The sequence below is a fragment of the Strix aluco genome, chromosome 7 (genome assembly GCF_031877795.1).
Source record: "Strix aluco isolate bStrAlu1 chromosome 7, bStrAlu1.hap1, whole genome shotgun sequence".
NCBI lineage: Eukaryota > Metazoa > Chordata > Aves > Strigiformes > Strigidae > Strix > Strix aluco.
The window spans coordinates 3,722,769-3,747,330 of NC_133937.1; the positions used below are offsets into that span (position 1 = coordinate 3,722,769).

The 24,562-nt window shown below is 56.4% G+C and overlaps 1 protein-coding gene across 1 annotated transcript; it reads left to right on the top strand.

Annotated features, from left to right (window-relative positions):
* The first annotated feature begins 1,377 nt into the window (after positions 1-1,377).
* Positions 1,378-23,862, top strand: PALD1 (phosphatase domain containing paladin 1). Its single transcript, XM_074830216.1, has 20 exons — positions 1,378-1,487; positions 9,090-9,287; positions 9,427-9,529; positions 9,712-9,891; positions 9,966-10,130; positions 10,275-10,435; positions 10,611-10,686; positions 11,362-11,510; positions 11,596-11,692; positions 11,799-11,903; positions 14,879-14,974; positions 15,192-15,326; positions 15,892-16,008; positions 16,095-16,274; positions 16,994-17,191; positions 17,556-17,696; positions 18,141-18,212; positions 18,389-18,529; positions 21,676-21,831; positions 23,653-23,862. The coding sequence occupies exons 2-20, from the start codon at positions 9,103-9,105 to the stop codon at positions 23,800-23,802; spliced, it is 2,607 nt and encodes an 868-aa protein (XP_074686317.1). The 5' UTR covers positions 1,378-1,487; positions 9,090-9,102; the 3' UTR covers positions 23,803-23,862.
* The last annotated feature ends 700 nt before the right edge of the window (positions 23,863-24,562 follow it).

Below are 24,562 nucleotides of genomic sequence, written 5' to 3' on the forward strand. Positions count from 1 at the left end.
TGGCTGGGGGGGCTGTTGTGTGCCAGGGGGTCCCCTCAGGGATGGGTGCTGTGGCTGGGGGGGCTGTTGTGTGCTAGGGGTTCCCCTCAGGGATGGGTGCTGTGGCTGGGGGGCTGCTGTGTGCCAGAAGGTCCCCTCAGGGATGGGTGCTGTGGCTGGGGGGGTGCTGTGTGCCAGAGGGTCCCCTCAGGGATGGGTGCTGTGGCTGGGGGGCTGCTGTGTGCCAGGAGGTCCCCTCAGGGATGGGTGCTGTGGCTGGGGGGGTGCTGTGTGCCAGGAGGTCCCCTCAGGGATGGGTGCTGTGGCTGGGGGGGCTGTTGTGTGCCAGGGGGTCCCCTCAGGGATGGGTGCTGTGGCTGGGGGGCGTGCTGTGTGCCAGGGGGTCTCCTCAGGGATGGGTGCTGTGGCTGGGGGGGTGCTGTGTGCCAGGGGGTCTCCTCAGGGATGGGTGCTGTGGCTGGGGGGGTGCTGTGTGCCAGGGGGTCCCCTCAGGGATGGGTGCTGTGGCTGGGGGGGCTGTTGTGTGCCAGGGGTTCCCCTCAGGGATGGGTGCTGTGGCTGGGGGGGTGCTGTGTGCCAGGGGGTCTCCTCAGGGATGGGTGCTGTGGCTGGGGGGGGTGCTGTGTGCCAGGGGTTCCCCTCAGGGATGGGTGCTGTGGCTGGGGGGGTGCTGTGTGCCAGGAGGTCCCCTCAGGGATGGGTGCTGTGGCTGGGGGGGTGCTGTGTGCCAGGGGGTCTCCTCAGGGATGGGTGCTGTGGCTGGGGGGGGTGCTGTGTGCCAGGGGGTCCCCTCAGGGATGGGTGCTGTGGCTGGGGGGCGTGCTGTGTGCCAGGGGGTTCCCAAGGGGATGGGTGCTGTGGCTGGGGGGGGTGCTGTGTGCCAGGGGGTTCCCAAGGGGATGGGTGCTGCATGTCAGGGGGTCCTTGAGGTGATGGGTGTTGTCTGGGGGATCCAGTGTGCTGTGGGGTCCCAAAGGGGACAGATGCTGCGGCTGGGGGATGCTGCGTGCCAGAAGGTCCCCTCAGGGATGGGTGCTGTGGCGGGGGGGACATAATGTGCCATGAGGGCCCCGAGAGCATGGGTGCTGCGTGCCCCAAGGGGATGGGTGCTGTGGGTGGGGGATGCTGCATGCCAGGGGGTGTCCGGGGGGACGGATGCTGCATGCCGGGGGGGCCCTGAGGGTTCGGCGCTGTGTCCGGGGCGGGGTTCCCTGTGGGGCTGGGGGGTGTGCAGCGTGCCACGGCCGGGGGGGGGGGGGTTGTCCCGGGCGGGGGGGCGGTGCTCGGCGGCCGGCGGGCGCGGCGTGGGGCCGAGCGGCAGCGCTGCCCCTCCTCCCGCTCCGCCTCCGCCTCCTCCCCCCGCCGAGGCTCCGGCGGTCGGGGCGGCCGCGGGGCTCCGCTCCCGCCACCCCGCTCCCGCCGCCCCCATGGGGCGCCCGACGGCGCGGCCAGCCCGGCGCGGGAGCTGAGCCCGGAGCCGCCGCCAGGTACCGCATCCCCCTGCCCCGGGACCGGGCATTCCCCCCCCCCCCCCCCCGCACCCGGGATCGGGCATCCCCCTCCCCCCCGGGGCCGGGCATCCCCCCTCCCCGGCACCGAGCACACCCCCCGCGGTACCGACTCCCCCACTCATCCCCTCCGCGGGGGGGGAGTTTCGTTTCCCAGCCGGGCGCGTGGGGAAGGGGATGGAGGGGGCAGGCTCAGCCGCGGGGTACCTGCTTGGACCTCGGGGGTGCTCCCCTCCCACCTCCCAGCGCCACCCCGGGGAGTGGGGGGGGAGGTTTGCAGCCCCCCCCCGATCGGGAGGGGGGGGGCAGGTGCCGCTGCTGGGGCTCGGGGTGCTGGTTGGGCGGCGGTTCCCTCGCCCCAGAACCAAAGCGGGGGGGCGATGGCAGGAAGCTTTATTTTGCCCCAGGAACACAAACCCCACAGCGTGGGCATGAGGTGCCCAAACCCCGGCGAGGAGGGTTTATCCGCAGCCCACACCGTGTTTCAAACCTCTAGAAAATAGATGGATAACTGGTTTTTGAGGCCCAGCACCCGCCCCGCGACATCCTCCCAGCTCTTTTGCCTTTGCAGTCCCGTTTTCTATTTAAAAGGGGCTTTTTCTCTCCCTCCTGCTGCCTGGAAGCCAGCCCCGCAGGAGGCTGACCCAGGCGGGGAGCCCAGAGCGGCTGTCTGCCGGTGCTGGCCCTGCCCGCTGCGGCTAGAGTGTCCCAAAATGAATTTTGGGGTTTGCACTCCTCATCTGCCTCCCTGGCACCCCAAAAAGCCGTGTGGGGAGCAGGCTCTGAAACGGGAGCTGCGGGATTGCTCCCTGCTGGAGGAGGAAGATGGAGGAGGAAGAGGAGCAGATGCAACCGCAGTCCTTTGCCTGCTCGGGGAGCATCCCGGTCTGGGGTTTGGCTCCACAGCCTCCTGTTTGGGGAGCACAGGAGGAGCAGGAAGCCTGGGATCCCTCAGCCATTCATCTCCCACTGGCATGTACATGCAGGGGACATCGCAGAGCCCGGTGGGCACCCGTCCCCATGGGGGACAAGGTCACCCTCATTGCCATGTAGCCCGGGCAGAGCCAGGACGTGGAGGATGTCCTGGCGGAGGCTGCCTGCTCTCACTGAGCTCCTACCCAGCATCTCTAGCAGTTGCAGCTGAAAACTTCCAGAAACTCCATCCAGACTGCATTTCCTATGGCTGCCGGACTTTTCCGGACCCTTTCCTCTACCGTTTCCCCCGGTGCATCGCTCTTCTTAGCGACCCGGGGGGGCGGGGGGAGGCAAACACCACCTCTTCCCCCCGCAGCGCTCCGCGCCATGGCACTCGTGACATCCCAAACTGTGTCCTGGTTATTAATCCCCTCTGGATGGCGAGGGGGGGCAGTGGGTTTTGGGGGGTGGCTGGGCTGGGAGCAGGCAGGCATTGCCTCAGGAGGGAGCAGGCAGGCAGGCAGGCAGGCAGGCGTGCAGGCAGCGGTGGTGGGACATTTCCTTCCTGGAAGGCAGGAAGTGATTATGTCTTTTCACGAATGACACGGAGCCTAAAAATAACCGGCAGGTCTCTGTTTTGAGCAAATACCCCCCGGGATTTGCTTGATTTTGCTTTCTTTGAGCGAGCGGGGTGGGGGAGAAGACAGCCGGGGAGAGCGAGCGCCGCACGCTACCGCGTGCAAAACCACCGAGCGTGCAAAGGCGCGTGCGACGGCGGGTGCCCGGCGAGAGCATAAGGTGCTGCTTGTCCTGCAAAAGGTGTGGTCTGCAGCAGCCCGGCTTGGAGAAGTGGCCCCCGTGTAAATGGAGCCGTCCCGTTGCTCCGCCAGCCTCCCCCGTCGGGAGGGGAGCCGGTGGTTAGCTATGAATAGCACAAAATCATAGCCCTCGCCTTCCCGAAACGCCCTGGCCGGGCTCCTCGTGACGCTTGAGCCTCTCCGGGGTTGGCATTGGGGTGCTGTGCCGTGGGTGCCACCTCGGGGTCCCCACCCTCCGGGACTTGCCCCCTCCTGCTGCCGGCCAGCGTGGGGTCACGGCCACAAAACCTCCAGCGGGGAGGAGGTGGAAATAGCAGGGGGTGAAAAATTTGGCGGAGTGTGTTTGGACTGTGGGGCCGTGGCGCTTCCTGGGCAGTCGGGGAGTATTTGGTGTTGGAGGAAAGCTCCTCCGCAGGACAGTTGTTTCTTTGGAGATACCCCCAGCCTTTATCTCCATCCTTTATGGTTTTTCTTTCTTTGCACTACTGAAAAGAAACTCTTCAGTAAGCATGCTCGCAGACCTTGAAACCGCTGGCAGCACAACCGGCAGTGCTGGCGCTTGCAAATTAGGGCTTTGTTCCTCTTTCCATTCATGCTCATTGATAAAACCCCTCACTTCAATAGCAGGCAGCCTGAGCAGCTCTGGCATGTCCCTGAGCCGCCTCTCAGCTCTGCGAAGCAGCACCCCAGGGACTGTCATGATGTGGGAGGGGACCTGCTGGGGGTCTTTAAAAAAATGTTGTAAAGGAGGTTTTTGGAGGGGAGAGGGTGCGTGTGGTAAATGCTCATCCAAAGGGCATCCTGCTCCTGGGCTGCTGTTAGCCATTACAGGTGGGCTCTCTGCAAAGCCAAGGGGGCTCAGCCAAAAAAGCTCTGTCTGCTTTGTATCCTGCTAACGAGATACTCACATTTATATCTTAATTCCTTCTGTGCATCACTCAGGCGTTGCTTAGTGAGGAAAGTTTGACATTGATGATTAATTATTCACTGTAAACCAGGTTTGGGAGCAGGGGCTGCAGCCTGGGTACCGCTCCCGGTACCTCCCAACGGGTATCAGCATCCTCCCCATCGGTGGCTGCCTCTGTTGTGGGGTGCAGAGTTGCACCCACATTTCTGGAGTGACATGCCTTCTTCCACCCCTCTTCCGACCCCACCTCAAACAGCTTTCCTTGACTTCAGGGTAAGGACTTTTACATCAAGTAACTAAAGGTGGGTTGGCCACGTGGAGGATGGGGATGCGGCGCTTGGTTTTCTTCCGAAAGGCAGGAGAGTGTCGGGGAGGGGGTGTGAAATGCTGGGTCCTTGTTATCCTGGTGCTCCCGCTTGGGTTTGGGGGAAGTCATCCCACTGATGCATTCCCCTCCTCCCTGGCAGATGCCAGTGGTGGAGCACAGGGCATGTGGGGGGATCAGCAGCGCCGATCTCGGCCCAATTGAGAAATACCTCTCTACTTTCTAGGAACTGCTGCTTTCTTTAGTTATATTTTTGGCCATCAACGCTGGCTCTCTGAGGAGCCCGTAGCCCGTGAGAATGGAGGGCGGTTGCTTTTTCTCATTTAAAGGCTTGTAAAATCAGAGCTGTCTGCTGCAAAGTTGGCTTTCCAGAGCCTTTTCCTCCCTGTAGCAAAGTGCTTTTGGCTTGGTTCAAGGCGTTTTAGGTTGCATTGCTCCCTTGCCTTATTTCACCCTTGCAGCTCGGCAGGTGAATGAAGTGTTCCAAATAAACCACGGCTTAATATGTTATTTCTCACCTTTCCTTTTTGTTTTATTATGTTTTTTTAATAAGCCAAGCTACTTCCTTCCGGCATCACCTGGAACAACAGGAGCCCGGTTCCCACGCAGCCTCTGCCCCGGGATATCTCCCGACACACGCGGGCTCCATCGGCAAAGGGCTTGTTGTTTGCGTATTATTTTATTTTCACTGTTTTTTTTTTTTTTTTAAAGAGGGTTAAAGAGCACGCCGGGGCGGGGGGCTTGTCTCCACTTCTTCCTCCGGGGCTCGGTGATGCCCCTCCGGCAGTGCCGGGGCTTCCTGCCGGCCGCCGCGGTGTTTCCTGCCTCCCTGCTCGGGTCAGCAGTGCCGGGTGCCCGCCGGTCCCTCATGGATGCATCCATGCTGCCTCGGTGCCAAAAAGCTGCTAGGGCTGCCCTGCGCCCAGGGTAGGGATGGATGCCTTAGGAAGATGCTGCAATTGCTGCTGCTTCCCAAAGGGCTTTGCATTTTATTTAAAAAAACTATAAAATAACCTGAGGATGCACGGAGAGAGATTTATTTGATTGATTTCCTGCTGACAATGAGGTAGCTGGGCAAGTGCACGCTTCCTCCTCATCACGGCGGCCGGGGCAGATGCATCCTGCAGCTGCAGCCTGGCCACCCCCTGCTATATTTAGTCCATTGTTTGCTCCAGCTTTGAGTCCTCGCCAGGTCCCTGGCCACGGGAATAACCCCTGTGCTGGGCGTTGGGGCAGAGGAGCGGCTCTGTGAGGCGGGGAGGTGGGGGGCTGAGCACTGTACATCATTGTGACTTATGTGGGAGAGGCCGCAGAGCCTGTACCTCATCTTTCGGGATGCTCAGGCATCATCCTGCTGCTGTTTGCGGCTCCTCCAGCATTCCCCATGCACCCCGGGGCTCAATGGGGCTGGCTGTGCTGGGAGAGGGTCTGCAGGGGAAGGGAAACATCTATGCATTGCCCACCCAGAGGCTCCACTTTCTCGTTAGACGGGGGAATAATTAACTGGCGGCCGCTGGAGCTTTGAAACACCTGGAGAAGACAGTGCTGGTTTGTTTGGGCGGGATGCCCTCTTGCAGGGTGTTGGTCCTTTTTGTGGCTCCGGAGAAAATGGGCTCTTTGTTAACGAGCCACAGCCACGATTTGTCTTTTAGGTCCCTGAGATTAGGGCTGTGAGTGCTGGTGAGGGGATGAGCTGGCTGGGTGAGTATTTCTGGGGTCTGTCCCTGCGCTCCCTGCCCTGGGGAGAAGATGCAGACAGGAGGCAAGGATGCTGTGCAGGGGGTTTTGTCTCTGCATCCTCTTTCTCCTAGAAAGGAAACCCCTAAATGTGGTGTCACGCAAGGGAAGGGATGCTCAAAACCGGCTCGCCCTGGCTGATGGCTAACACCATCATAAAATCCATACAGATTGCATCTGAACTTCCTAACTTCTCATAGCAGCATGAAAACAGCAAAGCCCCACCAGCTCAGCTGATTTTTTGGGAATAACTCAGATCTTAACATTCCAGCCGAGATGCTGGATGCAGTGGGGTTCTTTTAAATACAGGTAAAATAATAAAACTACTTTTTTTTTTTTAAGGGGATGTTGCCTGGCTAAGCACCTGCTTAGTGTTTGCTAACTGTGTTCAACTATTGGGGGGGAAAAAACCTGGTCTTTGGGCTAATCCTGAGCCCTTTGGTGGGCTGGTCCCTCCCAGGCTGGTCCCTGGGCTCCTGCCCCACTTGGCAGGCCTGTGATGGTGGCTCTGTTGCATCTCTTCTCATTGCAGCCACCAATGATATTTGAGAGAGTTTTCAGGCAAGATAATTTTATCTGGCTTCCTGGGTTAGGGTTTTGCTTCCCCACCCATCCCATTTTCTGTCCCAGCTTGCAGGTCAGGCACTGGGAGGGTGTAAGCCCTCCCGCTCCCATCGGATGCAGCAATACCAGTAAATAGCTACTCCTGTAGGGATAACACCAGCGCTGCCCTCTTCCCCTGGCTTTTTAGAGCAGTTCCCGTGGTTGCCCAGAGCACTCATTTTGGGTAATTTCGGTACTTTTCTAGAAGGTGCTTGCTTTTGCTGCCTAGCCGAGAGCGGGGGAAAGAAGCTGAAATGTGATTTCCTCTCTCCATTCATTTTGTGGTTTGAAAGACCATTTCCAAATCTGCCCGGCATCTTTTATGTCTGTTATTTGCCGGTGTGGTTTGTCGGGCGAAAAAAATAACCCTGGGGGATTTACGGTGAAGGTGGGTGACTGTGGTGGGGGCAGAAGGATGAAGGAAATACAGAAGCTGCCTGCCTGCAAGTTGGGGGGTGAGTCTCCATCCCCCAGCATGGGGATGCTGGAGCAAACCCAGAGGGATCGGTACGGCTCGTTGGGCTGTGCTCGCTGCTTTTGAAAAGATGCACTGATTCTGAGCAAAATAAAGAAAAAAAAAAAGTGTCCTGACTGAACGCCCTGCTCCGGCTCGCTGGCTGAGCTCTCCAAAGCCACAAGTGCCTGCTCTGAAACACTTGAAACCTCCCTATATTTCTTTTTTTGCTTTATTTTTGCCCTGACACCGTTTATGTGAAAGAAAAGCGTAAGGGGATTTGGAGAAATGGCACTGGCTTGAAACAGCTGGGTTTTTTTTTCCCTTTCTCTCATGTGTAAAAGAAACCAGGCTGCCTAATGGTGCAGAAAATTCACGGTAGAGCAACAAGTTTTCTGTGGAGCAGGGAAGGAAGATGGGGAGGAGGGGAAAATCTGTGCTGGGGCACGGCCGTCTCAAAATAGCACATTTTCCGGAGGCTTTTCCCCCCTTGAAGCATTTGCAGCTGCTGGGGGCATTGCATTCCCTGGGATTGCAGTAAGGGACTGATCCTGTGTGGCTTGCAAGGCAGTAGAAGCAGCTGCAAAAGCATTTGTAGGGCTGGGTTAAAGCCACCCCAGGTTTCCCAGCGCTGTGCGTCACCACCGAGCAGGTACCATCTCCCTTTGGATGTTGCTGGGGATATTCCCCATGCAGCATCAGCACAGAGGAGATTTGATTTGGGACCGTCTCAGTGGGAGTGGGTGGAGGTTTTTTTAATTTTTTCCAGGCTACCCCCTTGCCATCTCTCGCTTCATTTGGTTACCAGGATTCAGCCCTGGCTGGCGCAGACAGTCAGTGCATTGTCCTGGACCGGTCAACTGTGGTGGGATGCTCCTGGCCACCGCCAGCCCCCCCCACCCTGGGCTGGCCCTTTTGCTTTCATCCTTGTTTAGGGATGAGCTCCCTAGGGAGGGCGGGTGTCTTCTTTTGGGGTCCCCCACCTGCCCTGGGGGAGAGGGTGCTCCTCCAATGTGGGAATAACCAGCTGCTTTAAAGGCAGCTTTGCTCATTAATAGCTGACGGAAATCCCTCGTCGTGCTGCCTCGAGGCTCTCTGTGCCTCCGGTGCAATCAAGGGGGTTTCTCAGCACTGAAGGATTATTTATTGCTGTGCAGGGGGGGGAACCTTTCCTCCTTGCTGCCTCCCACCCCCCTGGCTACTCCTCTGCTTGCACATGCATTGACACGCGTGTGTGCGCACACATGCCTGCACAGCCTGGACTGAGGAGCGACCTCCCGGAGCCTCTCTCACTGCCCCGGGCACACCGGGCAGCTCTAAAATCCTAAATTACTAAATTTTTAGTAATATTTACTTGCTGCTCAAGCATTTTCTGCCTGGGGAGGGACCCTGGAGTGGTTTACAGGCTCTGGGAAACCAGTGCATGAGGCTAAAGGCTGTGCTGCTGTCTCCCTCTGCAGTGCCATCTGCTGACTCAGCAGATTTGGGGGGGCCGGATTCAGCGTTTTGCCTTTTTTTTCCCCGTCTCCCCTGACTCCTCAGCCCCACTTTCAGCTCCTCTGAGTCCGGACCCTCCCGGATGGAGGGAGGCACATGGCAGGCAGTCAGGGAGGAAGAAAGCCCTTTGCGGGAGCGGGAGGGAAAGGGCTGGTTTAGCGTTTCTTCCCAAATGGGCCTCTCCTCGCCGGCTGTCGGCAGGAGGGGGGGGGTGCCCTGCGCTCGCCCGGGATTTTCCCTTCCTAAAACGGGAGCAGCTGGAAAAAAAAAATAATTCCTCCTCCCTCTCCCTCCCTCCTTGTTTTCCCTCCCCGTCCCGGCGCAGCCGCCCGCGGATTATGGGTACGACGGCCAGCGCGGCGCAGCAGGCAGTCTCGGCATCCCCCCTGGAAAGCGGGGCGCCGGGCGACGGCAGCATGGAGGACCAGCGCTCCCTCAGCATCCACTCCTTCCAGACCCTGGGGCTCCACAACAGCAAGGCCAAGTCCATCATCACCAACAAAGTGGCGCCTGTGGTCATCACGTAAGTCCTCGGCATCATCTTGCAACTCCAGACCTCTGTTTTTCTGCGCCCTCTTCCCTAAATTCTGCTTTTTTTATTTTAATCTTTACCTATGCCGTTATTTTTTTTGCCTTTACCCACCTGCGCGTGGCTTTTGCAGGTACAACTGCAGGGAGGAGTTTCAAATCCACGATGACCTGCTGAAGGCCAACTACACGGTGGGACGCATTTCTGAGGCCACACTGGAACACTACCTTGTGCAGGTGAGCATCTCCACCACCACGTGCTGAACCCATTTCAGCCTGGGGTTTGGGGACCTTGGGGTTTTTTGGGACTAATTTTGAAGATCACCAAGAAAAAGCCACTTTTCTTCCCAGCTGCCTTCAAGCCTGCTCACTCAAATCCACTTATTCCCCGTCTTCTCTCTGCCCATCTTGTTTTGCAGGGGAAATATTTCATGGTCAGGGATGTATACGGCAAATTAGACGTCTTGAACACTACCAGCAGCTGCGGTGCTCCCAATTTCCGACAAGCCAAAGGAGGTTACGCCGTGTTTGGCATGGGGCAACCCAGCCTCAATGGCTTCAAGCTCGTGCTGCAGAAGCTGCAGAGAGAGGGCCACAAGGTTGGTGGGAAGGTGGAAGTTGAGGGGGAAAAAGCCAAGAGAGCTTTTTGGGCAGCCTCTCTGCCTTTTTGCAGGAGTGCGTCTTCTTCTGCGTCCGCGAGGAGCCTGTGGTCTTCCTGAGGTTGGAGGGGGACTTTGTGTCCTACACCCCCCGGGGCAAGGAGAACCTGCACGAGAACCTCCAGCGCCTGCAGCGGGGGCTGCGGGCGGAGAGCCTGGAGCTGGCCATCCGCAAGGAGGTGAGGTGGGATGGTGGGGGGTCATCACCCCAGCGATAACGGGGTGCACGCACCCCCCCGCCCCGGCTCAAAGATGAGAGGAGGAGGGGTTGTGGGAGGGGGTGGGCATGAATGGGTTTTGATGGGCGTCCCCATCTCTGCTAGATCCATGACTTCGCACAGCTGAGCGAGAGCGTCTACTACGTCTACAACGACATCGAGCGCTTGCGGGACGAGCCCCACACCGTGCGGGTGCAGTGTGAGGAGGACATCCAGGTGACGGAGGAGGTCTACCGCAGACCCGTCTTCCTCTTGCCCTCCTACAGGTGCTGCCTTTCCTCCTCCTCCTCCTCCTCCTCCTCCTCACGTGTGGTTGGTGGCTTTGCTTTTGCAAGCTGGGCTCTTGATACCCTCTTAAGCCACATGTCCTCCACCGTGGTGGGGACAAAGGCCCCCTCCCAGCCCCGTCCTCCTAACAGGGGCTGTCCCTGTGCCCGGCAGGTACCACCGGTTGCCCCTGCCTGCCGAGGGAGCCCCTTTGGAGGAGCAGTTCGACGCTTTCATCCGCTTCCTCAGGGTGAGCCGAGGAAAAGCGCCTGGTCCAGGGGACCACTTTGGGTTGGGATTTGCTCCTGTGCCCGAGCAAGTGTGCCACATCGGGGAGTGTGACTCCTTGAGAGCATCTTCTTCTGTTTTTGGCTTTACGCTGCCCGTTAGAGGGTGCCCGTGCCTGCGGTTGCATCCTGCTCCCATTGCTGTAGACCCTGCTGGAGAAGTCCGTGTTGTCCAGCTGCTTGTCCCTACCCCTGGCTGGAGGTGACCATCCCTTGCCACCTCCCAGCATCTCTGTGCAGGTGGCTCTTCCCTAAATGGGTTTGGGAGAAATGATCTGTATTTGGTGCAAAGGCTTTTGGTGGCAGGGCCTCTCTTTTTTGTGTTGTTTTTTTTTTTAGCCTGGTAGATGAAATCTCAGCGACTTAGGGACTGGTGGTGGGAACATCTCCAGTGGGGTGGACAGGCCAACATCCACTGGCACCCGGAGAGGGCGCGGGGCAGGGGGATGCAGTGGATGGATTGACTGCCTATTATGCCATCCTGGTCCATCCACACTGTTCCCTGAGCAAAGGGGAGATGCCACCAACCCCTCCACTCTGGGGCAGGGCTGTCACCTCCACCCCAACCCCACTGCGGTGGCAGAGTCAGCTCTCCTGGATGCCCCTGTGGTCCCCATCCCTCTGTCCCTCCCTCCTAGGAGAGCCCCAGCCTGCTGCTGCGGGACCCTGGCAGACCCCCGCCAGCACTGCTCTTCGGCTGCCAGACCGGTGTGGGCAGGACCAACCTCGCCATGGCCATGGGCACGCTCGTCCTCCACCACCACCGAGGAGCCTCCCAGAAGCCTGAGTAAGTAGGGGAGCCCCCAGGGCCGGGGCGGGGGGGATGCCTGTGCCCCCAGGTCCGGTTTGATCTCCTTTTTCTCCCACCCCAGCCTTCCCCACCTGCCTAAAACATCTCCCAGGGACAGGCTTCGGGTCATCCAGACCTTCATTGAGATGGTCCCCAAAGGCCAGCAGATAGTCGAGGAGGTAAGGGGGTGCTGGCAAAACCTCTAGCAGGGTGGGTGGGAGGGCGTGAGGTCAGCCCCCCCCGATTCGGGGCTCGCTGAGCGGCTTTCCACTTGCTCCTTGTAAGGTGGACGGTGCCATCGCCTCCTGCTCGGAGATGCACGACATGAAGGAAGCCATCTACGAGTACAAGAAGAAGCTGGAAGGGATTGGGGAGGACTATCAGATCCAGGTATGTTAATTAGAGAATTGCTCAGATGCAAGCGGCTCATGCGGAGTAATTTATCAAGCTGCAAGCTGCCTGCGTGGGGATGAGAAGAATGTAAATTCTGGAAATCCGAAGCTTCCTGTGAGCTGGAAATGTCCCAGGGACGTGAAACCTGGAAGGTTGTGGAGCTTTTATTGTTTTTTTCCCAATCCTTGAAGAGCCATAACATTGAGCAGGCTGGGATTTGGGGGAAAGCTGGCTGTTTTGGGCTTTGCCTCTGCTTCTGGTAGATGACCTTGGCGGCAAATAATATCCTATGCCCTGGTTTTGTCAGCTCTAAAATCGGAAAATCCATACCAGCCTGGCTGGTAAAAGTCCTTGGGAGCTGGGAAGGATCATTGCTTAGAGGTTTTTCTGCAAATACAGTCACTCAAGATCAAACATTTCTATCTGTAGATTATTTTTTTTTCCCCCTTTGTTTTGAAAAGCCATCAGGGTAGTTTCCCACCCTGCAAAGCTGGGGTCTCCCCTGTCTGACCAGAGGGCTCCTCACCGAGGGAGGGAGGGAGCAAGGATGCTCAGATGGAAGTGCTGCCCCGATCCCAGCCTCTTTGGAGATTAATTTTCCCATTTAAATGCTGAACGTGGAGTGAAAGTGCTGGGGCCGGTTGTAAAGGGCAAAATCTAAAAACAGGCGCTGTGCGGCCAAAGCAGATAGGCTGGAGCAGAAAAGCACCATGAAAATGATTAAGCAGTGGGAAAAGAAAACATTTACTGTCGCTTTCTTGGCGTTTAGTGGCAAACTCCAAATTTTACCCACCCTGTCCCCTTTTAGGGTGGATTTGGGTACATTTGGTGCTGCTCATGTGATGGCAGGTACTCTCTTGTACAGCGGGGGAAGCTTGGGCACGGGGCAGGGGTCTTTCCTGCTGCTTCGAAGCCTTTCCCTGACTTTTCCCCACTGGGGAAGGCTGCTCTATATCATCCTCAATGCCGGGGAAACAAATGGCTGGGGGACTGCTGTAAATTAGCTACAAGAAGTGTTTATTTGAAGTCTGCGTGGAGCAAGAGCAGGTTTAAACAGTGGCAAGGGGCCAGGAAAATGTGCTGGGGATAGGGAGGGAGGATGAGTAGGGGAGAGGGGCCGATGCTCGGCCATCAAAAAACCAGCCTGGACTTGGTAGGGCCAGAGGGGCTGCAGGTGGTACTGGGGGGGCTTTGCTGGGTGAGCTGGCAGAGCCCTGCTTGATTTTGAGGAGAGGAAGGGCGTTTCTGGGCACGGAGGAATGATGTCACACTGGACTGTGGGTTTCTGCCCTGCGTTGGGGGGCAAAAGTGGAGATTTAAGTCCTCAGGCAATGATGAGGCAGGGGTAGGTGTGTGGGATGCTGAGCTGCAGCCAGTCCCACGTGGTACCCAGCTCTCCATGGCTCAAATGCGAGCGGATCATCCCTCTTTTCATCAAAAGCCTATTTATGAGGAATAATTAGAGATTTACCTTGGGTGAGAGCACAGGGCTGATTTTTACTGCAGGAACCCAAGCGGTGCCACCAGCAAACCTCAGCACAGCTCCATCCTCACAGGCTTTGTTTTGAGTTTCCAGAGCAAAGCCCGCTGCCCTGCCTCTTGATAAATGACAGTGGGCTGGATTTCTCTTGCGGAGAACAAGTAAATATTCATGAGTCAGCCATGTAATACCAGAGATGCACAAACCCCGCTTGCCAAGCTGCCCCCTGTACATATACGGCCCCATCTTGTAGGATTTTCCTTTGTACTCTGGGGAGGGGATCCTGATGGGCTCTCGGGGGATGCTCGTGGGCCCCATCTGGGTGCTTCTTTGCCAGTGCCGGTGTTGAGGGTTAATTTGTTGGATGGGATGCTCCTACAAACCCTGCCCTGAGGCAGCGTGGGGGTGGTTTCTGAATTAGGGAAGATCCTGAGGGTTTGAGCTTTCCTCCCAGGGAGGAGAGAGCTGTGCTGGGGCACATGCCTGGTTTGGGTAATGATGAAGATGAGGAGGAGGGGAGCACGCTTGAAGCCATCTATATAGGCATCATGATGCTTCTGGGGATGAAGGGAAAGAGGAGACACTTGGAAATGGAGGATATTACAGGGTGTGGGGCTTATGTCTCTACTTAATAAGCGTGTCTTGCTCTCATTTAAGTTTTAGTGTCACCCATCATTTTGGGGTCTGTCACCCCCCATGAGATGCTGATCCTGGAGCAGGTTCTGGATGTCCCGCTGGCCTCAGAAGGCAGAGGGGGGGTCCCCAAGGGGTCACTGACCATTCCTTGCATTACCTGGAGCATGGGGCTGGGAGGTGATGTCTTTGGCAGGCTCCCCACTTCCTTACTTGTGGCATCGCTGGCACGGGGACCTCTCTCTCTCCAGGGATGCCACTGCCTGAGCATCTCAGCTGAAGGCCACGGAGGTGGCCGGGGTGGGTGCAGGACCTTGTGTTAACCCTCCCCCTGGGTTTGTGTCTCCCATTAGCATCTGGACAGTGTACCTCCCTGGTTCAGCAATGCCCCTTGGGTCGGGTTGGAACCGCTCCTGGTGTGTCCTTGGACTAAAGGGAAGGTTTTGTTTGAGCTGAAATCAAATTTTTGTATTTAAGCATCTTTTAATATGGAAAACTTGAAATGTTTTTTTTAAAAAAAAAAAAAGACATCAAAAACCTATATTCCAGATTAGGTTTTGTAGGTTTTCACCCTCCTCTTCTACTTTGGAAGTGGTTTCTTTCCAAACAAGCAGCTTGGTGAAGTTAGCATGAATACGCAAAAAAACTTCTGAGCAGCTTAAATTTCTGCCCTTCTTCCCCGTAAAAAACTGCTCCATAAAAAAAAAGGCCCTGGGCCTGTTTGCTACTTGCTTGTCTCTCTTCTAAGCCAGCCACAAACAAGTGTGTGTAGGGCTTTTTCCCCAGCCTCCTGGTCTGCTCAGGGCTGCAGTGCCGGTCAGCGTTGGGCATCATGAATCCCACCTGCCTTTGCTTTCAGGGGAGCAGCACCAAAGAATATTTCCTCCAGAGGACTTTGCAGAGCCTTGAACGCTATTTCTACTTGATTGCTTTCAACTACTACCTTCACGAGCAGGTAAAAAAAAACCCCACCAACCCTAAAACCCATCCGTTACTCTTTTTTTTTTTTCTTTTTTTTTTTTTTCTTCCCCGTGTAGTGGGAGGGAAGGGGTCTCCACCTCTGAGTTTCCCAAGCAAATGCAGGTTTTTTGGTGGGGTCATGGGTTGTGTCCGGGCAGGGGGTGCGAGCCCAGGCTGACGGCGCGTCCCCCCCCCCGGCCCCCCGCCGGCAGTACCCCCTGGGCTTTGCCCTCAGCTTCAGCAGGTGGATGTGCCGGCACCCCGAGCTCTACCGGCTGCAGGCAGAGATGAACTCGTCGGAGCTCACCGTCACCGGGGAGCTTGTCACCAAGGGGACACGAGTGCTGGTGAGTACCCGTCCTGGTTGTAGGGATGGGGCTGGCAGCTCCTCATCCTCCCCTGGGAATGGCACCTTCCTGGCATGCTTGCCCTCAAAAGAGGTTTGGTGGGGTGGGAGGAGTGAGGGGGTTTCCCTGTTGTAGGGCAGGTGCTGAGTCTTGGGGTCTTCAGGTCTGTGTTGGGGTCTCAGGTCCATGTCCTGCTGGCATCCTTGGCATGCCATGTAGCCAGAGAACCCCTGTGCTCACGGATGTGTCCATCCCCACAGACCCAGGGTACCAGCACGCTGGAGCACCCCATGACACAAGCCTAAACTGCTAGCCTGGCTTGTGGCTTCATGTTTCTTGGTGGTCCTTGGCTGTGGCGGGGTGAAGGAGGCCAGAGCTGTTGGTGGCTTGCTGCTGCTTTGGCATGGTCTTGCTGCAAGAAGAGCATCTCCCACCTTTGAAATGCAGCTGTGCAGCTCTGAGCCCTGGCTTGCTGGTGTTGAAAGGGTTTGGGGATTTCTCCTGAGGAGGGACCGTGTGCTGGGAGCTCCCTTCCACCCCTTGCCCTGGCTTTTCTTTGCTGCAGGTGGCGGACGAGCGCTTTTGCCCGGACGTGCTGAGCACCGCCAAGGAGATGAGCGTGGCCAACTTCCGACGGGTGCCCAAGATGCCCGTCTACGGGACGGCACAGCCCAGCTCCAAGGTGAGGGCCACGCACCCCGCAGTGGGCAGGGTCACATGCGATGGGCTCCTGGCCTTCCCATCACCCTTGCCCACCCCTTCCCCTAGACCCTGGGGAGCGTCCTGCGGTACCTGACGGATGCCAAGAGGAAACACGCCCGCATCGTCTGGATCAACCTCCGGGAAGAAGTGGTCCTGGAGGGAAATGAGCAGATCTATACGCTGCGGGAGCCCGACCACCTGGAGGAGCTGATCCCTGTGCCCACTGCCTCGCCCCAGCAGCTGGAGGTGAGCTCCGGCCTGATGGAGAGATGCTGGGTGCGGTGTGGGGGTGTCCACCCAGCCAGGAAGGGCTGATCTCCCCATCCTGGGAGCTCTCGTGGGCAATGTCTGCAGGCTTTCATAGTCCCTCACCACCCCTGACGCTGCTTGTTTCAGGAATTTTTTCTTTCGGCAATGAGGGGCAGTGATTGCATCAGGTGCTGTGCTTGGCTCGTGCCCTCTGTGTCCGCTGGAGGCTGGGGACAGCCCAGCTGATGCCAAACGAGGTGGTTGTCCCTCTCTTTATCATACTGCAAAAATAACAGAGTCCTCCTGACTTGGCTGTCACTGTGTAAGAGTTTGCAGAGGCAGAGCAAAGCAGAGATCCTCCCCCGAAGAATTTATAGTGTGGCTGGAAAGTGAGGGTAAAAGGCACCCGGGGAAAGGAGAGCAGATGTTCCCAGCTGGGCTTCCCGAGGAGACAGGCGGTGGAGGAGCTTGGCTGCCAGCAGCAGCGTGTCTGCGTGGAGGAGCTGCCCAGGGTGGTGGGAGATGATGCTCCTGAGGCTCCCATCAAGCATGGTGGGGACCATGGTCCTTGGCAGAAGTGGTGGACAGGACCTGATGTGAGGTTTTGAGTTGACTGCGGGATGGATGTGAGCCTGCATCTAAAAAAAAATACTTAAAATCCTGAAAAAATGAAGAGGAGCGGGTCTTATGGTGAGGGTTTCTCCCATCCTCTGCAGAAACTAGAGGCTACCTTGAAGGGTGACCTGCTGAAGTGCCAGAAGTGGCTGGAGGTGTATCTGGAGGTGGAGAAGCAGATGAAGATGTTCAAGAGCTGCCTGACCACGCAGGAGATATTCAGCCAGCAGAAGAACGCCTGCCAGGGGCTGACCTACCGCCGCATCCCCATCCCTGACTTCTGTGCTCCCAAGGAGCAGGTACCCTGGGGACAGGACAGTGCTGCTGCCTCCTTCCCAAGCCATCCCTGCTGCTGCGGTGTGAATGGCCTTTGGGTGCTCGGTGCCACCCAGCCCTGGGACTATGGTGGCGTGCCCAGGCTCGGTGCAGGGTGCTTGCTGGGGCAGGGAGAGTCCCCGGGAGATGCTGCATGGAGACCCTGGGTGCCTTCAGCCAGCCAGGGATGGAGGGGAGGCTGCTGGCTTGGATCCAGCAGCAAGAAGCCAGGGATTTTAGCCTGGGGACTGTATGACAAGGGGGATCCCATGCTGGGGAAGGGAGGTGGGCAGCTTGTGCTGACCCATGACGGGCTGCAAAAAAACCCACTGACTTCACCCCCGGCAGGACTTTGACCGGCTGCTGGAGGTGATGAAGAGTGCCCTGGCCGAGGACTCGCGTGCGGCCTTCGTGTTCAACTGCTCCAGTGGCCGGGGCAGGACCACCACGGCCATGGTCATTGCTGTTCTCACCCTCTGGCACTTCAACGTGGGTACTGGGGTCTGCAGCCCTCTCTGGGGGTCGGGCCGGAGCAGGGGCTGCTGGGGAAGCTCAGCACAGCCCGCAGCAGCCATCACACAACAGGAGAGCTAAAAGTAGTGTGGGGAGGGCCAGGGTGGGCTGCAGGGTGTGGATGCCTGTTCGTTGGCTTCTTGCTGTGCCTAGCCCCCAACGAGCTCCAGGAGAAGTGTGGGTGCATCCCTGGTGAGCCTTTACCCCATTCCTGAGAGCTCCCACCTCAGGACAGAGGGCTAAGGCCAGCAGAGCAGATGGGCATAAAATGTTGGGCTTCTCTGCCGGTGCAGAGGGGAGGCGGAGGATGCCTGGGGTCCTGGTGGGTTGGGTTTGGGGTCTGTTTATTTCTGCTCAGCTGTTGGGCAGCGGGAATGGGGCCATGCGGCCCGTAACGGCCTGTCTCTCTGACCGCCCCAGGGCATCCCCGAGATGAGCGATGAGGAAATCGTGAGCGTGCCTGACGCCAAATACACCAAAGGGGAGTTCGAGGTGAGTCCTTGGGCCTGACTCTGTTTCAGGATCCCCCACTGAACCCCACTGCTTGCTACCTTAGCCACAGCTGCTTGCTTGGAGGGGCCAGGTCCTCTCCTGGGCAGGGATGGAGCAGTTGGGTTGAGACGAGGAGGCACCCAGTGAGGCCCCTGCCACTTGTGCCCATGCTCCAGGTGGTGATGAGGGTGGTCCAGCTCCTGCCCGACGGTCACCGGATGAAGAAGGAGGTGGACATGGCCCTGGACACTGTCAGCGAGACCATGACACCCATGCACTACCACCTCCGAGAAATCATCATCTGCACCTACCGGCAGGTGAGTGGCTTCTGGGTGCCCTCTTCCCCATCGGCACGGGGCCGCCCGGGTCCCTCGCACCGCACGCTCCAGGACCAGCCCGGCTGAAGCTGGATGGTTTCTTGGGCTGAAGCTTTCTGACATGTCACCAGAGAGGTGCCAGGGTTGTTTTGGCCATGGTCACCCAGTGCTGTCCTGCATCTCGCCTGCCTGGTGTCATCCTGCCTCCTGGCCAGCATCCTGCCTGCCTGGTACCATCCCAGCATCCCACCTATCTGGCGCAGTCCCGCATCCCGCACCATCCTGCATCCCAATCTGGCACCGTTCTTCATCCCATTCAGCATCCCCCATCCCCCATCCCACACCATCCCTCATCCCAGCCATCATCCCACATCCCCCATCCCACACCATCCCTCATCGCAGCCAGCATCCCGGCTGTCCGTCCAGCGGCACGCAACCGGCAGAGGGCAGGGCCGGTCCATCCCCCTCCGCTCCCAGCCCTGAAGGCTCCTCTGGCTCCTTCAAGCTCAGGAGGGCACCCATCCTCGGGAGGGCACCCATCCAGGTGCGTGCAGGAAGCCGTGCTGGCCGAGCCTGTGAGCCACAGCCTGATTTTACATGGGAGCTTCTGTGGAGCTGATGAAGGGGAGAAAGGGTAATTTTTATTAGATTTTTTTTTTTAAGCTGTGTAAGTATTTCTTGGGGCCTTGGAAGGGCTGAGCTCAGGGCTTGGCATTGTCCCTGCCTGGGCTGGATCGACCCACGTCCCTGCCAGCAATGGTCTTGCCCACAGCTGCCATCGACCCCTGTTTTCAATTAACAGCTGTGAACAATTGACTGGGGGAAGAAAAACCAAAGCATTTAATCACCCGGTAACATCCACAGCTCCCTGAGCATTTGTCTCTGTGTTTTTTTGGGGCTGGGAGAGAAAAACCTAAGCTCTGTGGGATGAGCTACTGGTGACCTGACTATTTGCAGCAATGGCTACTGTGAAATTATTTGCGATAAGTAATTTTATTTTGTTTTTCCCCCTCTTTATGTATTACGGGGAGGTGGCCACGTAGCTGGTGGGAAGTCTCACCTACTTTATTGCATCCTTTGCTGCTGCAGAGCTAAAAACTCCCTTGCTAAATGAGCGGCTGCCTGCTTATGGATTTAATTATGCTCTCTGGTGACCCAGAATGATCCCCCGCCTTGCTGCTGGCTCCTGCCTCTACGCTCAGCCTTGGAGGTCCCCGGAGGAAGACCCCAGCAGAGCAGGCTCACCCGGCTGCTCCCACTGTGGGTTCTTTTGGAAGACAATTCCCGTGACCTCCTTGCCCCTCTTCCCGGCGCTTGGCGGTCAGGACCAGCACATGGGTGTTGCTGGGCCGTATCCTGTTTCCGGGCCGGCCGTATCCAACTCGCCCTGGCAGCCCGGTGGGAAAGCGAGATAAGGAGAGAGTCATCCGCTCCCCCTGCACCCTCTGCCCTAGGAAAAGCCTTTTGTCGCTACCTGCATTTTTTGCATTTCCCTCTGAGCTGCTCCATCCACCCGTTGGATTTGGCTGGGCCGGGGGGAGGCACGTGCCAATGCTTTAATTTTTATTTATTTTTATTTTTTTCCCCAGCGATGGGCAGCTTGAAGAGGAGAATTACTGGAATTGTATAGTCTAGGCATTGCGCGAATGGACTTTTAATTATGCCGTGATTAGTGTTTAGAGAAACGTGGGGTTTGGGTGAACCAGCAGCGTCACGGGACGGATGCTGTGCGCCCAGGGCTGACGCTGCTTTGTAGTTTTGGGAGCCTGCCAGGAGATGCTTTGCAGGGTTAGGGCAAGCAGGAGGGAAAGAAAAGATGCTCTGGTACTTGCTTTTTTTGTTCCTACTCCTTCCTACCCCTAACTGGGAGGAAAAAATAGGAGAATAGAATAAAATAATAAATAATAGGATAAAATATAAACGGTAGGATAATAAAAAGATAATAGGATAATAGAATGAAATTAAATAGAATATAATGATAAATACTAAGATAATAGAATAAAAATAAATAGGAGAATATAATAACATGATAAATAATAGGATAATAGAATAAAAAATGAATAGGATCCTATAATAAAATTATAAATAATAGGATAATAGGATCTGCTCCCTGCAAATACTGGCACACACATGCTGAGGAGACACCTTTTCCAAGGGCAGAACTGCTTGCCTGGTGCTGCCATGAATAGGGGTGTGAGTGGGTTGAACAAACCTTGATTTTTCAAAGCCTGCGTGTGGAAATGTCTGTGTGCCGTGGCAGCGAGCGGCTGGGGAAGGACCCAGAGAAAGCGGAGCGGGCTTGTCCCTGAGAGCGGGTTGGTGCTGACACCGGAGCGAGGAATTGCTGCTCTTTGGGATGGTTTGCAGGGTTCGCAGCGGGACGGACGGATCACGGCTCTTATGCCAGCTGGCTGTTTATTCCTTATTTATTATTTATTCCTAGAAGGGACATCACTGCAGGGCTCATCTATTCTTAAAATAACATCTATATCAATAATATAATTATATATATATATACATAAAAAGTAATAATAGGAGGTGTGATGGCCACCAACCTCAGAGCAGGCTGCTGGGTGGCTGCTGTGGCTTCTCCTCCTCTGGCAGCAGAGGCTCAATCCGACCGGGGAATGCTGGAAAGGGACATGTTTTTCCCCGGGGGTATGCTTTGCTGTCCAGGAGCTCATGGTTTTGGGTATGGTTTGCACCTGGGCACCTATTCCTGGCTCCTGGGCACACACCCCATGCATTTAGCAATCCCTCATCTATTTTTGAGGCCTGCACGGTAAAGGGGAAGTTTTTATATGCTGGAAACCACAAGGTAATGAGAGCCTGGACTGCCAAGCCACGGCGGAAACAGGCTGGAAGGATGCGCTTATTTTTGTCTCTGAAGTAGTCCTCCCTCCTCGGCTGGAGGGGAGGCGGGGGCTGCAGGCGGGGCTGGGCTCCTTCGGGGGGGGATAACGGGGTCGGAGGGCCGGTGCGCAGTGGTATATATGGCATTTGCCTAGCGCAGGGGGTCCTTGTGGGTCCTTCACCACCAAACTTCTGTGGGATGGAGAGCAGGACCGTGGACGAGGAGCTGCCTCTCAGATGCTCTCCCGAGGCGGGTACCACGGGCATCTCAGCTGGTTTCTTGCTCCTTCCAGGGGAGGTCGGGCAAGGATGAGAAGGAGACGCGGACGCTGCAGCTGAGGAGCCTGCAGTACCTGGAGCGCTACATCTACCTGATCCTCTTCAACGCCTACCTGCATCTGGAGAAGAGGGACTCCTGGCAGCGGCCCTTCAGCCTCTGGATGCGCGAGGTGAGGCTTTCCCTGCCTAAGCTGCCAGCAAGACCTTGCTCAGCCTCAGGGCACTGGGAAGCAGACTCTCGTCTTTATTTTACATATGATTTCCATATGGTTGCTGGGGACATCGTCCGCGTTCCCTTTGCTCCAGGCAAGCTCCCATTTCACCAGGCTGGTGGCTCTCATAGAAAGCCAGGCAGGTCACTGGAGATGGGTGGCATCCCACCACATGGAGGGGGGAACTCCTCCCACCCCAGACCTGCCCTTTTCTCCTCTTTTTGAGTTTCCCAGGGGTTTATTTTGATCTGCCAGTTGTAATTGCAGCATCTGGGGCTGGGAGGCCACCAGCCAACCCCACCCCAGGCCCCTCTGCCTGGCTTGGTTAACTTGGCTGCCTCTCCTTGCGTCCAAACCCACCTCTGGTCTCTTTGCAGCATATTAAAAATAGAATATCCCGGCCAAACAGGTCGGGGGAGTGAAAGGAAAGAATAATTAAAATCAACCCCACTTTGCCTTGCATGGCTGGGACAGGCGGCATAGGGGATGGAGGGCCCGGGAGGATGGGGATGCTGGCGCTGGGCATCCGAGAGAATTGGGAGCCACCTGAAAAAATGGAATGGGGGGTGGGTGAGAGACCCCAAATTACCCATATTTCCTGCTCATGGGGGGCTATAGGTATTGAATTTATTTGGGGCACATTGCTTCATATGCAAGTGTTGAGGGGGCTGTAAATTTGCAGCAGAAGGATGCTCTGGACCTGAAAAAGGGACTTTGGAGGTGGTGCGAGTGATGGGGGGTGTGGGGGTGTGTGCTGCTCCCTGTGGGGTTAGGGGGGTTATTTTGCAGGAGAGGAGAGTAAAAGGGGAGAAGGGAAAGCTGGGGACAGGGCAATTTTAATTATGGTGGTGGTATTATTATTATTATTATTTTGTTTTATATTTTATTCATTCAAATGTTATTATTTTAATCACTATTTTATTTATAATTTATTGCTTTTATAGTTTTATTATATTGCTTTTTAATTTTATTATTTTTATTATTTATTTCTATTACGATGCAGAGATTAGTTTTTTCTCTCCCTGTTTGCACGGTGATAAGTGGGCAGTGCCTGCCGTAGTGGGAAAAAACCTCACCCCTTCGCTTGCCTCCGCCAGCACCGCTAATTCATATTGGCATGTTTGATCCGCCGGGCGGGAGATGAAAGTGGTGGCTGCCAGCTCTGCTCACCGACCCCCCCTGCCCCATCTCGCTGGAAGGGGCCGCAGCGAGGAGGCGGGGGGGGATGGCCGGTGCCCACCCCGGCGTGGCATCCCGGTTATGCCGGTGTTTGCATTGCCTGGGAGGCGGCGGCTGGAGCTGGACCATCTTTTGGTGGAGATGTGTGATGCTTGCTGTCGGCTGGATGTGGGATGCGTGGGTTTAAACGCAGCATCTTTAACGCAGCATCTTTAATGAGGCATCTTTAACGCATGGGTTTACATCTGCCCTGTCCCCCCGTTTGCTGGAGGTGGGGAAATACACCCAAACTCTGGATACGAGGAGCCTTTGACCCCAAAAGCGCCCCTTCCCGCTGCATAATCCTTGCATTTTTAGCAAAAACAAGGCGCCATTGTAGCTTTTTGGCAGAAGAGTGCCAAAGCCAACAAACCCTGCAACGGCTGACCCCAGCAGCGAGGAAGCAGCTTATAAAATGTTAGAGCAGCAGCCGGCAGGGGCTGCGGGAGGCGGGTGGGTACCTGGACGCTGGGAGATGCTGGGGACCTTCCCTGGGCTTCTTCACCTGGGAGAGTGATGCTCGGGGGGGGGGTTAAATCTCTCTTCTCTCTCTGTTTTCAGGTGGCGGCAGTGGCTGGCATCTACGAGGTCCTGAACCAGCTGGGCTTCCCCGAGCTGGAGAGCCTGGAGGGCAAGCCCCTGTGCACGCTGCGGGGCCGGTGGCAGGCGCAGGGGGGCACCTCCCGCCCTTTCCGCGGGGACTTCGTGTAGGGTCGGGGTGGGGGCGTGGGGGGGGACCCCCCGGCTGCTTTCCTCTCAGCGCGGGGAGAGAGGAAAAAGACTGTTTTCCCAAAAACTGTGGGGTGCGGGGAGGGAGGGGGGAGCCCCGAAACTGCCTTAGAATTTCTGGGGTTCTTTCGGACGCAATAAAAATATTGTAAATTAAAAATCAATCTGTCTAGACAGATGCTTAATTGTGAGCAGGGTGTGATTTGAAAAGCAGCTCTGAAAGGCCGGGATGTCGTCACCTGGGTTTGGTGGATGCATGGAATTGTGTCAGGTTTTTCAAGACCATCCTCACTTTTTCCCTAAATAGGTGCAGCATACACACACAAATATATATATATACACACGTGTGTGTATATATTTGCATAGATACACAAATATATATACACACATGTATATATACACATATATACATAAATACATATATCCATATCTGTGTGTATGTGTATACACACACAGAGATATGTATTTGTGGCTCCATGGGTGCATATATATGTATATATAGAGCCATAAACACTTGTAGCCTGGAATAGGACTCGCAGAGATCCCAGTCACTGCAGACCTGGCTATTTTTAAGGTTTGGACATCTTTGTTGGTTCTTCCCAACTTTTTTAGTTATGGATGTGGCTGGGGGAAAAGCAGCCACGGCATCAGGTTTGGGGGTCCCCATTACTCCCCCCCCAGACCTGCCTTTTCAGTGCCAAGGTGATGCTAGGGGCAGGGTTTAGCTGCTCAGCAAAGGGTA

What these genes read in the sequence shown, in the direction of transcription:
- PALD1 (XM_074830216.1), top strand. Translation starts at nt 9,103, where the DNA reads ATGGGTACGACGGCCAGCGCGGCGCAGCAGGCAGTCTCGGCATCCCCC. An exon ending in ACTACTACCTTCACGAGCAG is followed by an intron (nt 14,975 to 15,191) that starts GTAAAAAAAAAC and finishes CCCCGCCGGCAG; the next exon opens with TACCCCCTGGGCTTTGCCCT. An exon ending in TCATCTGCACCTACCGGCAG is followed by an intron (nt 18,530 to 21,675) that starts GTGAGTGGCTTC and finishes TGCTCCTTCCAG; the next exon opens with GGGAGGTCGGGCAAGGATGA.